The sequence below is a fragment of the Pogona vitticeps genome, chromosome 4, assembly GCF_051106095.1.
Source record: "Pogona vitticeps strain Pit_001003342236 chromosome 4, PviZW2.1, whole genome shotgun sequence".
Taxonomy (NCBI): domain Eukaryota; kingdom Metazoa; phylum Chordata; class Lepidosauria; order Squamata; family Agamidae; genus Pogona; species Pogona vitticeps.
In genome coordinates this window covers 237,834,126-237,850,866 of record NC_135786.1, presented here as the reverse complement: position 1 = coordinate 237,850,866, position 16,741 = coordinate 237,834,126, and the positions used below count along the sequence as shown (strand labels likewise).

At 51.5% G+C, this 16,741-nt stretch overlaps 1 protein-coding gene across 3 annotated transcripts in view; it reads right to left on the bottom strand.

Annotated features, from left to right (window-relative positions):
- Window positions 1-215: 215 nt before the first annotated feature.
- RHPN1 (rhophilin Rho GTPase binding protein 1) overlaps window positions 216-16,741 on the bottom strand; it is a 51,212-nt gene continuing 34,686 nt past the window's right edge. For all 3 annotated transcript variants that reach the window (XM_072999430.2, XM_020811838.3, XM_072999431.2), the window contains 7 exons: window positions 16,170-16,326; window positions 14,042-14,161; window positions 13,666-13,860; window positions 12,427-12,503; window positions 11,681-11,827; window positions 6,771-6,929; window positions 216-3,820 (listed from right to left, as the gene is read on the bottom strand). In XM_072999430.2, coding sequence (XP_072855531.2) covers window positions 3,602-3,820; window positions 6,771-6,929; window positions 11,681-11,827; window positions 12,427-12,503; window positions 13,666-13,860; window positions 14,042-14,161; window positions 16,170-16,326 — 1,074 coding nt within the window. In that variant the 3' untranslated portion in view covers window positions 216-3,601. The remainder of the gene's footprint in view (window positions 3,821-6,770; window positions 6,930-11,680; window positions 11,828-12,426; window positions 12,504-13,665; window positions 13,861-14,041; window positions 14,162-16,169; window positions 16,327-16,741) is intronic.

Here is a 16,741-nt window from a genome sequence, read left to right as displayed (position 1 = left end):
AAAAACAAGTGGAGGGGAAAGCAGGGATCAAAGTGATCCTGCAGCATTTGATCCCTTTCCCCCTACATTTGTTAAGCCCCACTTAGATTTCTTAATTTTGGATTAGAAAAGTGGGAGGGCATCTTATACATGGGGGCGTCTTATACACAGGAAAATATGGTACTCGAAAGCTGACTGGGTTATTTCAGTGGAGAAGAACATCAACACTCCGCTCCTGGCGCTCAGGCACTCGTTTTATTGCTCGGCCCCATTTTCCAAGGCCGATGGCCACGTACAGAAAGCAGGATCTTGCGCTGAGCCTCAGTTCCAGTCAACCCTGTCAGCATTAAATAAAAGGCAGGAAAAATCCAGAAACGGCTCTCGCGCATGATGCAGAGGTTACAAAGAAAGGTTCCTCTCGCCTTTCCTAACGTTGGAGCAGGTGGACTTTTCATGGTTACCGCACGGTGAGGTTTTAAAACCAAACAACACAACAGCGGAAGGATCCAGGTGGGGTGGGCTGCCAGCCACAACGCCAACAGAAATTCACACTATGCCGCTGGCCTTGGCTGAAATTTAGCATTCACATGCCTGGTAATCTCAGCAATTAGAAAAACAAAAAAGAGACCTTTTGACAGGAGGGAAAGTAAAAGAGAGAGTGCGAGAGCCCTTGTTTTCAACAAACATAGAATACAGGCTGAAATACAGGGACCGCTGAACACACAGGCGGGTTATAGCTCCGAATGCACTGTTGTGAATGGGCCCGTCAAGCCTGCCTGCTCAAGCAGCCTGTGCGTTCTCTGGAACCATTAGCAAACCATCATCCTGATTGTATTCTCAGAGGCTTTCAGGGCTGGGATCTGATGGTTGTTGTGGGTTTTCCGGGCTGTTTGGCCGTGTTCTTAAGGCTTTTCTTCCTACCTTTTCACCCATCTCTGTGGCTGGCCTCTTCAGAGGACAGGAGTCAGAACTCTTGTCTGTCCTCTGGTGTTGTGTGGGGTCATCCTAATCCTTTAAAACAGGAGTAGGCAAACCACAGTCCTTAGGCCAAACAAGGTCCCCCTCTAACCTTTTTTTCCTCCCCGTTTCCAGCCACTTGTTCTTTCCCCATGAGCAGGTCAGAGCCACCCCTAACTCCTGGCCCCACTTCATAAGAAACGTCCTGTGCTGTCAAGTTGACTTGGGTTGACGACACCCCCTCCTAGAGTGTTTTCTAGGTGTAAAGGTCCTCCAAAAGGGTTGTCCCTCCTTCCGACGGCCCGAGGCAGTGCCCATCACTCCACAAGCCCCCCCCACCCTTCCAGCTGAGCTCAGAGGACCCCCCCCCAACTCCCAGAACGCACCGTGGGGATTCAAACCCCCAGCCCCTCAATCCACAACCAGGCGCTCCAACCCACTAAGATTTACCACCCTAAAATATACCATGTTATCTATTTCTTCCAACATGTTAAGTGGATTTCTAGTCACTTTCCCCTGATTTTTTTTGGGGGGGGGGTCATTTTTGGGCACTCTGTGCCAACTGCTGGAGGGTCCACAGGGAAAGACAGTGGCCACCCCACCTCCCACCCCCCAGCACCACCAAGGTTGCTCACACCAGCATTATAAAGGATTCATTTTTTAACAGGATCTCCCAAGCCATCGTTAACGGCACAGGAGCAAGGGCCGGCTGTAAACATGGCAACCTGACCCACAGCAGAGAGTTGATCTGCACAGGCATACACCTGGCTTAAAAAAAGAGAGAGTTCATTTTGCTATTATTATTATTAAGCTACATTAAAATCTGAACAGCTCAGAATTTTGTTCTGAAGTCACTCCCATCTGTGCTCACCCTCACCATCATGTGCTGTCAAGACAATTCTGAGTCACGCCGACTCATTCCAGCCTTTTCCAGGCAGAGGATACTCCGAAGTGGTTTTACCCTTCCCTTTTTTTCTATGGGTGTCCTGGGATCACCCTTCCGCTGGCCCAGGGCCACCCAGGCGGCCTCTTCTCCCAGGAGGCACCTCTGGGGAATCGAACTCCCAATCTCAGGCTCGGCAGCCAGAGACCTAAACCGCTGAGCTCTCCAGCCGGCTCCGGCTGTTCTTGAACTGCAATTCCCAGGAAAGCTGTTTTGGCAGAGATTTCTGGGAATTGCAGTCCAAAAACCTCTGGGGGCGGAGAGCTGAGACCATCCAAGACCAGCGGAGTCTTGGCCCTTCTTGTTGGGGACCCTCCAGGCCTGTGGCCACGATCCACTCGCACAAGTTTCAGTCTTGCAGCCCCTTTCCAAGGCAGCTGAAGGCTCCTGACGGACTTGGGCATCCAGAAAGGAAAGCGTTTACTGCTCTTGGAATACAACACTGTCTCTGGACGCAAGGCGCCCACGTGGAAAGCCTGCAGCTTGTGTGTCTGGGGCTAGGAGATCACTCCGGGGGAACATAATCGCCTGCTCCTCCATCTGCTCCATCAAGCCCTTCCCCAAATACCTGGCGCTGATGCATCTCTCCAGCATCTTTAGGAAAACATCCAAGAGACCCCCAATGTCTGTGGCACGAACCCACCACCTCCCTTGCATAGTAGACTCCCTCTTCTGTCCGATCTGTGTGTACCGTTATGTACAGTGAACGTTGTCAGCGAAAGAAGCTGCTTCTTGGCTTGACTTTAACGAGAGTGGGTTGCTGTACCTGGGGCGAAGGTGGGGCTTTCCGGAGTGTTGAAAGGGGATGGGGCACACCCCTGCCAGGTGGGGATCCAACCCTGTCGGGAAAGCAAGGCGCTCTTCTGCCCAACGGCAGACGAGGCCCAGCGGCCGGGATCAGAGGAAGGTTTGCTTCAGGCTAGAGTTCATGCAAACGGGCGACAGGGACAAAAATGCCACCGGGACGGCCTGATCCAGCCTCTTAAGAGGCCACGGTCCTTATGCACGCACAGGCTTGCTTGTAAGTCCCACTGAACGTGGCCAGGCTTGGTCCCAGGTAAACACCCCGAGAGATTGTGCTCCTAGGTGCTCTGTCACACGTGCTTCCTTTTGAATTTTTCTCGCAAGATGTTCCAAGGCGGTTCCCTTCCCGCCCCTTTGCTTCCTCCCTGCTTCTCGGTCTCCTCAGACCTCTCTATTTTCCTTCTGAACAGCTGCGCCTTTTGCAAGCCGGGTGGCTTTTCAAGACTCTGGAGATGGGCCCTTTATTTGGCAGGCCCAGTGGATTGCTCCCACGCCCACAGACGCAGCTGGGGACTGCGGGCAGGTGGGAATTACGACGCTCTTCAGCAGCCCTGGGTCAGGCCAAGAGTCCATCTAGCCCGGCCGGGCCCCTGACAGAAGCCTCTGGAGGTCAGCAGAGAAACTCACAAGCCAGACGGGAAGGAAGCCATCTGGCTTGCTCCCAGCAGCTGACATTGGGAGGTAGCCTGCCCCTTCTCATGGAGGCTCGTTTCAGCAACCAGGCTGACTTGCTCAGAATGGGTAACACTCCCTGATCCATCACTGCCGAGCCTCCACTGGACACGTCCCTTGAGGAAAGCACCCTCCCTCCGTCCTGCTCCAAAACTCATCCTTCCCTTACTAGGGGGGAGACTCCGACGGCTAAAAAACACCCTCCTTGTTCCAGTCCAGGGGGTCAGCAGGGAAAGCCGGGCCGGCTCAGCAGGCCAGCTCGTTGTCCCCCATAGCGGAGAAGGGGAGGCTGAAGGCGCTGCCGGTGGTCTTGCTCCGTTTGCTTCTCTTCCCCCAGGCCAGGAGGGTGCTGGCCCCTTTGCTCGGCCTCGGGGCCGCCTTCCGGCTGTTCTCCTTGTCTTCTCTCGGCGGGAGTCCTGCACCCGGGGACGGCGACGACATCATCGCCAGGGGCTTCTTGTCCACCTGCCAGAGAGGGAAAAGCCGGGACACTGTGGATATGATTTGTGAAGTTTTTTACTCAAGTGAAGGCATCAGCTGCCTCCGTTCCTGGAGAGGTCCGATCTGGCTATGGTGACAATGGCCTCTGTTACCTCCCAGCTAGATTACTGTAATGCGCTCTACAGGGGGCTGTCTCTGGAAGCTGTTCGGAAACTTCAGCAGGTCCAAAACCCAGCAGCCAGATTGTGAATAGAGCTGGACACGGGGATCACATCACCTTCCCCGTTACAACAGCTGCTCTGGCTGCCAATCCCCTTCCAGGCACAATTCACAGGGATGGTTTGAACCACGAAGCCCTAAATAATTGTGGGTCGAGATACTTCACAGACCCTTTGCGAGAGCCCGCTCAGGTGTTAAGATCCTCAGGGGAGGCATTTCTCTCTCTTCCATCACCTTCACCAGCGTGCTTGGTGGGCGACATGGGAGAGAGCCTTCTCTGTGGCTGCTCCCAGAGACTCTGGAACGCCCTGCCACTGGAGACCAGCCCGGCCCCTCTTGGGTGTCCTCCTGCAAGCAGGCAAAAACCTTTCTCTTCAGGCAGGCTTTCCCTCAGTGACTGGTTGTCTAGGAGAGTTTTCAGAACTGGACAGTTTGTAATTTCTTGCTTCTAAATCTGTTTTTAGCAATGTTTTTACCTAGCATTTTGATAGATACTATTAATTCTTGCAAAATATTTGAATCATTGGCTGTTTTCAGGTTTTAGTATTATTTTTAAGGATACAAGCGGACAAGATGGGAAATATATTTTAAATAAAACAAAATAAACAAATGTTTGGCCTTTACCACTTGCTCTCCGCCAAAGCAGTCCCTGGGGCAGCCTAATATCATGGCAAATCAAATATATGGAAGCAGAATAATATGACAACGAACAGACATATAATATAAAAGCCACAGGACTGAAGACAAGCAGCCACGAAAAGCAGCCAGAAGAATCCTGAAATTACTTATTAAACACCTGTTTGAATCTTAAGGGAAAGAGCGTTTCAACGTCTCCCCAGCAGGAGCAAGTGTGGCAGAACAGAAATTCAATTTTTTTTTTTTTGCAGGCTTTCCCCCACTTTCCATAATATTTAGCATGCTAGTTTATTTCACATTATTTAACACAGCTGTTAGGGATGGGATTTTTGGGGGGGGAGGACGACAAGTTCCATAATTCTCCATTCCACCCGACAGATAAGATTTCTAAGTCCTGTACAGCTCAGCTGGGAGAAAAGTCTTGGCTGGAAGATTTTTCGAAGCTCAGCTAGGCCTAGTGCTGCCTAGTTTCCTGTTCAGAAAGAAAGCTCCCAGCTTGCACTGGGTCAGGAACAGGAAGCTCAGGAGGAACTAGGCCTAGAGCTAAGCCTTAAAAGTCTTCCAGTTAAGGCCGTTCTCCCAGGTGAAGCACATTTAGGTGTTTGCAAAATGTCCGTCTGTCAGGCAGAACCTTCATAATGGAGACTTAATCAGGTTTTGTAGGCCAAAGATTCAGATCATCCCATCCTTACAGCATACTGTAAAAAGAGAAGCATTTTAGATGTCGATTTACTGCGCAATGTGGACGAGTTTTTCAACTGAAGTTGTGCTACACTGAACAAGGAAAGACGGAGACATCGCGAATCACCGAATACCCGAATGCTTTGGTCACGGAGTGGAAGGCTGCTGGGTTTGAGGGGGGGGGGGGAGATCAGGAAGCAAATGTAGCTCTCTGAACTATCCCTGCAGCAGTATTCCTTCATTTAAAATATTTTTTACCCGGGCTTTCTCCTTTAAAAAGGACCCAAGGTGGCTTACAACATTAAAAACACAAGTGTTAAAAGCTAATAACAGCAAATCATTCAAATCGTCAAACAGAATTAAATAAACTTTATATTTAAAAATGTTTGTTGAACTATTGTTCAAACAGGTTTAAAAGCAATGGAAATGCAAACCATCCTGTTTTATAACCTCTCTTAGATAGCCCTTTACTGACGGAAGAAGGCTCGCCTGAAGAGAAAGGTCTTTGGCTGGTGGCGGAAGGACAGCCAAGATGGGGCTGGGCTGGCCTCCAGTGGGAGGGAGTTCCACAGTCTCTGGGAGCAGCCATAGAGAAGGCCTTCTCCTGTGTCCCCCACCGAACACACCCATGAAGATGGTGAGACAGAGAGGAAGGCCTCCCTTGACGATCTGAAGAGCCGAGCCGGCTGATCCTGGGAGACACGGTCCTTGAGATAGCTTGGACTCAAGTCATTTAGGATTTTAAAAGTTAGTAGCCAGTCACTGAGGGAGCGCTTCCCGGAAGAGAAACAACAACAGATTGTTAATGGTTGATCATTCAGGGAAAGAATAAATGAGGAATGAAGTCCAAGAAGGAGAAGCACCTCTGGGGTAACTGGTTTGGATGCAACAAGTCCCCACCGCTTAGCGCTGTTGCATTTGAAATTCAGAGGGCCGTGAGGACGCTTGGCCTCTTGGATGGAGGGGAATAAGCAGCAGCATTCAAGGTATTCAGCTGGCTTCTCCCAATATTTAGAGTTATTTTTTCTTTACACTTCCCCGTTCACATTCCTGCTACAGAAGATCAGGGGTGTGTATGTGAACGCCTTATATATATTTTTTTAATGCATCTGATTTATTCAACTTGCAGAATTTGCTGCACCTTGGGATCTGTATGCTTTTAAAACATCAAGGTTATACCTGGGGTCTGGCATCCACAAAGTGCGATTCAGCCGGGAGCTGTCCTCTGGAAACACCACCACCCAGGCGTGGGAAATGTCCCGGAAGCGGGGGGGGGGGGGGGGAGGAGGCCTCTGTTGAATCAGCAGACCCTACCCAAACCAAGGAAGCCTCCCCGCATGTAGTATGAAACTGATACTCCTCCTTCTCCTCAGAACAAACCACCGCATGGCCTCCCCTCCCACCCCCGGGGGCCCACGCCACGCTACCCTCCCCTTACCGTGCATGGCCCTTCAGAGGAGAGCAGGGTGATGACGCCAACCGTCGCCCCTTCGTCCCCGGCCACCTTCAGCAACTGCACCACCTCGGCGTGTTTGGACCACTTGCAGTCTTTCCCATCGATGGAGACGATGTAGTCGCCTTCTTTCAAACCAGCCTCCTGGAAAACCCATCAAGCAGAAACGTGGGGACCCTCGGAAGTGGTGGCCAGCAAACAACAACTTAAGGGTGCTGATAGATTAAGAACTAGCTTGTTAAATGGATTTGGATGCCTCCCACTGCTTTCATCCTACCAGCGTTTATTCTGAGAGGTTCTATTAAGCAACCCTAACAACAGCCAGTAGTTGATGGACCTCCCTGTGTGTGTGTGTTTAGTCGTTTAGTCGTGTCCGACTCTTCGTGACCCCATGGACCAGAGCACGCCAGGCCCTCCTGTCTTCTACTGCCTCCCGGAGTTGTGTCAGGTTCATGTTGGTTGCTTCGCAGACACTGTCCAGCCATCTCATCCTCGGTCGTCCCCTTCTCCTCTTGCCATCACACTTTCCCAACATCAGGGTCTTTTCCAGGGAGTCTTTTCTTCTCATTAGATGGCCAAAGTACTGGAGCCTCAGCTTCAGGATCTGTCCTTCCAGTGAGCACTCAGGGTTGATTTCCTTTAGAACTGATAGGTTTGTTCTCCTTGCAGTCCAGGGGATTCTCAAGAGCCTCCTCCAGCACCACAATTCAAAGGCATCAATTCTTCGGCGGTCTGCTTTCTTTATGGTCCAGCTCTCACTTCCATACATCACGACAGGAAAAACCATAGCTTTGACTATTCGGACTTTTGTTGGCAAGGTGATGTCTCTGCTTTTTAAGATGCTGTCAAGATTTGTCATCGCTTTCCTCCCAAGAAGAAGGCGCCTTTTAATTTCAGGGCTGCTGTCTCCATCTGCAGTGATCATGGAGCCCAGGAAGATAAAATTTGACACTGCCTCCATATCTTCCCCTTCTATTTCCCAGGAGGTGATGGGACCAGTGGCCATGATCTTAGTTTTTTTGATGTTGAGTTTCAGACCGTTTTTTGCACTCTCCTCTTTCACTCTCATTACGAGGTTCTTTAATTCCTCCTCACTTTCTGCCATCAGAGTGGTATCATCTGCATATCGGAGGTTGTTGATATTTCTTCCGGCAATCTTAATTCCGGCTTGGGTTTCTTCCAGTCCAGCCTTCCGCATGATGTATTCTGCATATAAGTTAAATAAGCTGGGGGACAATATACAGCCTTGCCGTACTCCTTTCCCAATTTTGAACCACTCAGTTGTTCCATGACCCGTTCTAACTGTTGCTTCCTGTCCCACATATAGGTTTCTCAGGAGACAGATAAAGTGGTCAGGCACTCCCATTTCTTTAAGAACTTGCCATAGTTTGCTGTGGTCCACACAGTCAAAGGCTTTCGCATAGTCAATGAAGCAGAAGTAGATATTTTTCTGGAACTCTCTGGCTTTCTCCATAATCCAGCGCAAGTTAGCAATTTGGTCTCGAGTTCCTCTGCCTCTTCGGAATCCAGCTTGTACTTCTGGGAGTTCTCGGTCCACATACTGCTGAAGCCTACCTTGGAGGATTTTGAGCATAACCTTGCTAGCGTGCGAAATGAGTGCAATTGTACGGTAGTTGGAGCATTCTTTGGCACTGCCTTTCTTTGGGATTGGGATGTAGACTGATCTTTTCCAATCCTCTGGCCACTGTTGAGTTTTCCATACTTGCTGGCATATTGAATGTAGCACCTTAACAGCATCATCTTTCAAGATTTTAAATAGTTCAACTGGAATGCCATCACCTCCACTGGCCTTGTTGTTAGCCAGGCTTTCTAAGGCCCACTTGACTTCGCTCTCCAGGATGTCTGGCTCAAGGTCAGCAACTACATTGTCTGGGTTGTCCGGGATATCCACATCTTTCTGATATAATTCCTCTGTGTATTCTTGCCACCTCTTCTTGACGTCTTCTGCTTCTGTTAGGTCCCTCCCATTTTTGTCTTGTATCATGTTCATCTTTGCGCAAAATGTTCCTCTAATATCTCCAATTTTCCTGAACAGATCTCTGGTCTTTCCTTTTCTGTTATCTTCCTCTATTTCTTTGCATTGTTCATTTAAGAAGGCCCTCTTGTCTCTCCTTGCTATTCTTTGGAAGTCTGAATTCAGGTTTCTGTAACTTTCCCTATCTCCCTTGCATTTTGCTTCCCTTCTCCTCTCTGCTATTTCTAAGGCCTCGTTGGACAGCCACTTTGCTTTCTTGCATTTCCTTTTCTTTGGGATGGTTTTCGTTGCTGCCTCCTGGACAATGTTACGAGCCTCTATCCAAAGTTCTTCAGGCACTCTGTCCACCAAATCGAGTTCCTTAAATCTGTTCTTTACTTCCACTGTGTATTCATAAGGGATTTGGTTTAGATTATACCTGAGTGGCCCAGTGGTTTTTCCTAATCTCTTCAGTCTAAGCTTGAATTTTGCTATGAGAAGCTGATGATCAGAACCGCAGTCAGCTCCAGGTCTTGTTTTTGCTGACTGTATAGAGCTTCTCCATCTTTGGCTGCAGAGAATATAATCAATCTGATTTCGATATTGCCCATCTGGTGATTTCCATGTATAGAGTCGCCTCTTGTGTTGTTGGAAAAGAGTGTTTGTGATGACCAGCTTATTCTCTTGACAAAACTCTATTAGCCTTTGTCCTGCTTCGTTCTGAACTCCAAAGCCAAACTTCCCTGTTGTTCCTTTTATCTCTTGGCTCCCTACTTTAGCATTCCAGTCCCCTAGAATGAGAAGAACATCTTTCTTTGGTGTCAGTTCTAGAAGATGTTGTAAATCTTCATAGAATTGTTCAATTTCAGTCTCCTCAGCAATGCTGGTTGGTGCATAAACTTGGATTATTGTGATGTTGAATGGTCTGCCTTGGATTCGTATTGACATCATTCTATCATTTTTGAGATTGTATCCCATTACAGCTTTTCCCACTCTTTTGTTGACTATGAGGGCTACTCCATTCCTTCTACGGGATTCTTGTCCACAATAGTAGATATGATAATCATCTGAGCTGAATTCGCCCATTCCTGTCCATTTTAGTTCACTGATGCCCAGGATGTCGATGTTTATTCTTGCCATCTCCTGTTTGACCACCTCCAGCTTCCCAATGTTCATAGATCTTACATTCCAGGTTCCTATGCAGTATTTTTCTTTGCAGCATTGGATTTTCCTTTCACTTCCAGGCACGTCCACAGCTGAGCGTCCTTTCGGCTTTGGCCCAACCACTTCATTAGCTCTGGAGCTACTTGTACTTGTCCTCCGCTCTTCCTCAGTAGCATGTTGGACGCCTTCCGACCTGAGGGGCCCATCTTCCAGCGTCATATCTTTTAGCCTTTTGTTTCTGATCATGGGGCGTTCTTGGCAAAGATACTGGAGTGGCTTGCCATTTCCTACTCCAGGTGGATTGCGTTTAGTCGGAACTCTCCACTATGTCCTGTCCGTCTTGGGTGTCCCTGCACGGCATAGCCCATAGTTTCTCTGAGTTACTCAAGCCCCTTCGCCACGACAAGGCAGCAATCCATGGGGGGATGGACCTCCCTTCCTCCCCATAAATTTTGAATTGGTCCTTTTTTTAAGGCCGTCCAAGCCGGAACAGAGAACTTGGGGTCATTCCCTGTTGGACTACAACTCCCAAAATCCCCCAGGCCAACATTGTCATGACATGCAGGCTGGGGGATTCTGGGAATGGAGGCTTGCAAGAGGAACGTTTCCTGAGCTCTGCCAGGAGCCGCCAGCCTATTATTCGGCAAGTGGATTCTGTCTTTGGCGAACAGCTGCTTCGAAATCTGCTGCCGGGGGGCCTCTCTGGCCCTTTTGTGTTCTCCTCCTGGTTTCGTGAACCTTTTCCCTCCCTTGCCTGCTGGCCCTTACTAGAGGAACAGCAATCCAACCGTTTCACAGAAAGCTGCTCTCATTTTTAATTTAGCTGGGCTAAACTAACCAAACAAGACACAAGTTTTTTTAAAAAGCTGTAATTCCCTGTGAGGCAGAACAAGCTGTGGACAAGAGACGGGCAGAATGGAGTTTCCCATGCAGGACCACCTCTCCCTGCACCCGTTGGGCAGCTGCCCCACTCAGAAGCCTCTGCGTGCCACCTGGGTCGCCCTCCTTCGCCAGCTGCCCAGTCCAGGCTCCAGCCCAAGCTTCCCTTCCACACCTCCTCCAGCAGCTGACCACTCAGGCAAAGGAGGTTGGATGGGGATTCTGCCTGTACAAGCCAGTGAGTGTCCGGCTGCCAGAGGAGGCAGGGAAGGGAAGCCCAGGCAGGAGCTCGGATGAAGCAGCAGGTGAAGGAGGACAGCCAGGGCAGCGCGGAGAGATGTCTGTGTAGGACAACTGCCCAGGAAGTCAGGAGAGGGAATGCATGGCACATATAATGCCATGAGGGGAGCTTTGTAAAAAGCAGCACCAATTAATTTGTGCCCATCTTTACTGCAGACCTGTCTTCTGACCCAGAGGTCCACCTCCTCCCACACCCTGTTTATCCAAAGTCCCTTGCACCAGAGTGGGGCATCTCACCCATCTTGGGGGCCCGATCCGGCCACCTTGGAATCCGGATCTCCTGGAGAGGACCCAACCCTTTCTCCCGAGTATCAGTGTGGGTGACTCCCAAGCTTTTTCCTGCCGTTCCAAAAGTCTGAAATATTTCTCTCAAGATTTAGGAACGCTCGTATTTTACTCGTTGAGGTAAAATACTGCGATTTGAGGCCCTGCCCTTTAGCCTTCAGCGGTACCATGCCTGTGGGGGAACTTCTCCCCCACATCTGAATTTGGCTCTCAAGCTGAAAGAAGCTCCAGAAAAAAAAATTAAGGGCTCCCTCACGAGTAAGGCTCCCACCCCTTTAAATCTGCCACTCACTGCTGCGCAGCCGCCGGGAATGACTCCAGCGATGAGGACCGGGGAATCCCCACGGAGGGTGAAGCCGAAGCCATTCTCTCCTCGGACCAGGCGCACCGTCCGCGGGGGGTGCCACCTGTTCTTGGCGCAAAAGACCGAGAGCGGGCCCTGAGGAGAGCAAAAGGGGAGAGTCACCGGAGGGCCTCTTAGAGACTGGACCAGGGGCCCCCTCGGAGCCATTCGCACGACACAGGGATGGCTGGCGAGGATTAGCAGCAGGCTATAAAGTGCGGGGCTCCTCCTCTGAACTCAGATTAATGGCTGAGGGCGGGCTTTGCCAGGTCATTTCCACAACCTCTCCAGTCATGAGGAACTGGCAGAGGTGGCTGAGGAGGGAAACCCTTCTCGGCTGCTGCCAGTCAGAGCAAGGTAACACTAGGCTAGATAGCAGCCAGGGAGAGCCACCCAGGCAGGAGGAAAGGAGGTAGGGGAACCTCTCCCGGCCGCCTTCTGTTCTGGGGTGCCACCTCACAGAATTCTGCCTGGGAGATTCTGGGGGTGGGAATCCCCCCCCCCTCAAAAAACCCCAAGCTCCCTCCACGGAACCTGTGTGCCTTACGGCGCAGGGCTGATGTGCAGAAAGGGTGGGAGGGCTCCCCTCCGTGATTCCCCCCCCCGGCCCTGTGGTTCTACACCCCCACACACACACACCCTGGCTGCCTGCAGGACCAGCAGGGGCTTCCTCTTCCGGGCCCCGTGGCACGTACCAGCCTGTGGAAGATGTCCGTGACCTTCACGTTGGAGAAGCTGGGAGATTTGATTTCTGGCCTCTGATGAGTTTTGGCTGAAACGCAGAAGAGCGAAGGTTGGCGGGGGATGGCCAAGGGAGATGGAAAGAGGGGACGAACAGGAGCAGGTCTGGATCCTCACATATGGGAATTCAGCCTTGTGGGGGGGAGGGACAGAAACAAACCCAAACACCCAACATGTGTTCGGTGGCATAGCGGGGGAAAGGCTGGTGGTGGGCAAAGTTCTGGGGGGGGTCCCAAGGGCTCCGAGTCTCTGTAGAGGCTCCTCCCTTCCCCTCAGGGGTGGCGGTGGCTCTCTCCAGAGGCAAGCGTTGCCCTTCCGGAAGCCGAGGGCCAGCAGCCCCCACCCCTTGCGCCCCCCACCCACCCAGCGGACAGGCAGGCTGGCAGAGGAGTTGGGGCCACTCAGGAAGGGAAGTCTCGGGAGCAGGGGGTGGGTGGGTGGGTGGGTGGGTCACGGAGGGAAGGTAGGTGGGATTTTGGCGGGGCAGGGAAGTCACGGAGTGGGGGGGGCGTGTTGGAGGGGGGGTCAGACCCGCTCAGCTTCCCTTCCAGCCCACTGACTGGGCAGGCTGAGAAGGCAGTGCCGTGGAAGGAGCAGGTAGGGCGCTATGGAGGGGGTTTGGGGAGGGGGTCGCAGGGGGCAACCCTAACAGGGCTTCCAAAGGAAGTGAGATATTTAAAGAGTGGTTTTACCAGTGCCGCTCCCCCAGTGAGCTTCCACGGCTGAGCGGGGATTCGAACCCTGCTCTCCAGAGTCCTCACACACACACCCATCCACTACACTGCCCTAGCAAGCCCTTCATAATTCCGCAGGGATAAACTTCTGAATGGGCAGATGAGACCCAATCTCCCCCCCCCTTCCAGTGGTCAGAAGGCAGGGCTTCAATTCCCTTTTTCCTGAGCCCCATGTCTAACAGAAGCCTCCAATTCGCCTGTGATGAATATTCTGTGCAAAATGCAGTCCTTTTTCCCTGCAAAATTCTGAGGTTTTTTTTAAAAAAGAAACCTGTTCAGAAGGGGCCTAAGAAGCCCCAGAGAGGTGAGAAAGAAGCCGGATTCCCTTCAAGGGTTGTGATCCGCGATCCGGCAGAGTTAATGCCACAACGTGGCACCTTCACGAAAAAGCAAGCCACCTCCGTCGCTGAACCCAGGGAGAGCCATCGGTGGCAGGGTTTTGAGCCTGGTCTCACTTACGATGGATCTCCGGTGCCTCCACCGTCTCAAAGAAGTCTTCCTCGTGATCGATCTCCGAGTACTTGCCCAGCGAGCGCTTGTGGGCCCACGAGAGGACCTCCTGCAGGATGTCCATCTTCCTCAAGATCTTGCACATGCCATGGATCCTCATGGCTTCCTCGTGCTTCATGATGGCTCTTTTGAGGTGAGCTTTGCCTGCGTGGACAGACAGGGAGGGTCCCTTGAAGGGTCAACAGACCACGGCCGACAGACCACACACACACACGGGGTAGTCGGCTTCTGCTCTGCCCCAGCAAGGCAGCGCTGGTGCCGTGAAAATATACTCCCAGCACCTGACAACTCATATCTGGAGGAGGACGGAGGGGGACCCACTCACCCAACCTCCTCCGCTCTTCCGGGTCTTGCAAGAGCAGGCGGGGGGCCGGCCCCTCGGGCGTGGTGACGTGGAACTGGAGGAAAGTTTTCTCGTGCTCCGGCAGCTCGGTATCAGACGGGGCTGCAAGAAACAGAGGGGGAAGGGGCTTTATTGGAACAGGAGGTCGCGAGACTGTGTCGAGAGCAGATGCTCCCTCCCAGGGCAGAGAAGCACAGCTGCTTTGCCTCTTCACCAGGCCTGCTGTCTTGCAGGTTGGTTTCCTTCTCTGGGGGAGTTGGCTGGGTTTAGGTCTCTGGTGGCAGAGCCAGAAAGTTGGGAGTTCGATTCCCCCACTGTTTCTCCCGAGTACCGCCAGCCTATGTAAGTTTTGAGCCAGCTGCACAGAGATGCCTAAGCGGGGGATGAACCCCTTCTGAGTATTCTTCTACCTGGAAAAGGCTAAAAATCAGAATTGACTCGACAGCACAGGATTTATGATTCCCTTCTCTGAAGGCTCAGAGGCTGGGGGGGGGGCGTCTGGGAAAGACGGGAGCTTTTGGAAAGAAGTGTAGGTGCGGGGGTGGTACTGGTGGGGCTCATCAGCTTTCTTTTCCATTTCTAGTGAGCCAAGAAGCGGCTTGTTGGGGCACCCCACCCACATTCTCCCAGACTTGCCACGCAAAAGGGCGCAAGCACTAAGCAAGACCCAGAAAGTTACTAGAGGTGTCTGAATTGTGTCCAGCTTCCCCGGCGGGGCTTGGCAAGGGTCGGCTCTTCCCCATTGGGGGACTCCACAGCCCTTCTGAGACACCAACAGACAGGGCTCCTTGTCTCACCCATCGCACCAGGAAATGGTCCAGGAGATGGCCTGCACTTATGATGATTCACCGCTCAAAGCCTTGGCTAATCTTCTTAATTTAGGATGAAGACTAGGATTAAGGCCGCTCTAAGCAACAGGAGGAGATGGTGAGCAATTAACAAAGGGCTTAGCTGAGACCCGGGCAACGGCCCAATATCTGCCCCCTCTCACAAAATAGCACCTTGGCAGGAACCACAGCTATTAAGGTCAGAGAGGCAGAGAAACCGGCATCTGTCCGGCCCCACCAGACTTGGGAGTCTCAGGAGGAGACCATCCAGGAAGGAAGAGGGGGAGTCAAAGACCCTGCCAACAGGCTCACAGCCAGCAAAAGGTCTCCCTTGAATCTCTTTTTAAAGTTAAGATAGTTTTACATTTTTACTTGCTTTTAATTACAGTACTTGATTTTGGTTTAATTAGTGGATACTATAACTGTTTGTGTGTGTGTGGTTTTTTTAATATATTTAACTTGTTATGTTTTTAATTGTATTCTTTTCAATCCCATGAGGTGCCTTAGGTCCCCTAACTGGGAGAAAGGTGGCCAATAAATAAAACCAGTAACAACAACCCCTGGCAGAAAGTGAGAAAGGAACTTTTCAAAGTTCTGGCAGTGGGCCTAACTCTCTGGAAGGAAGAAATGGGGGCTCTGGAAGGTTCACCCCTAGAAGTGCACGTCAGGGTTTGGAGTGGGCTTTTCATATTTGTTCCAAAAAGTTGACTGCTTCCTACTAGGCCATATATGGTGCTCTCCTTGAATACAAGATTCCCGGGAAAAGACAATGATGCTGGGAAAGGGGGAAGGCCGCAGGAAAGGAGGAAAACCTAACATGAGATGCATGGACTCCATCAAGGAAGCCACAGCTTTGAGTTTGCTAGGGCTGGTAATGACTCTGAATCACAGACCACTACAACTGGGCAGAACCTGACAACAACCCAATCCCTCTCTCACCAAACAAAGGGGGCCGAACGGGAAAAGACGTACGGATGCTCCCCCGAGAGGCCTAAATCAGTAACTCCAAAAGGGTTAAAACAATGGCAGTTTCGCACATTGGACGAAGGCTAACGAATGCAGTTCTTTGCTTCTCCGGGGTCTCTGAGGCACGGCTCGTTAAAACACACACATAAACACACACACGCACACAGAGAGTACCAAAGCAACGGAGCCAGGTTTATAGCTGGACCTGCATTATCACCCATGAACCGCTAGAAGCCAGGGGTGGGAGAGAGAGAGGAGAAGACGGGAGGGCAGGGGGAGCCGTAGGAATACAGAAGGGGCGGATCCTTGATACTCACGAGGGCCATCGCAAAGTGCAATAGCGGCGTAGTAGTGCGAGAGGGCCTTGAAGTGCTCCGATTTAACGTGCACCATGGTGGTCCAGGAGAAAGGGACGTAGTCCTTCACGTGGGGTTGGGTCATGGTCTGGTAGACCAGCGTATAAACCTCTTCCACCTGCAAGGTTCCAAGATGGAGAGACAAGCAGGTTGAGGCGGATGGGAGGAAGGTCCTCCCAAGAAACTCTTACCGCCGCGACTTCCCAAACAGCGGCACCGGGACCCATCTGGCAAGGCAGGCACCCTCTGCAGAAGAGTCCCCCCAAAATAAAAATATCCAGGCGGGTGTTTTGCAAAGTTCACAGCTCTTAATTGCCCATTCGAGAACAACTGTCTGCAAATACTTTGCATTCAACATGGGAATACCTCATCGCGATTCCCCATTCTTGGGAAAATCCATTTCTCCCCCAAGGACTGCAATTAAAGCCGGAAGGAACAGGGAGGCCTCAGGGGCTGGGGGGGGGCCCACAGATGAGGGGCTGGGGGGGGTATCACAGGAAGGCTCAGCACTTCAGGGCTACGGCTCCACAATA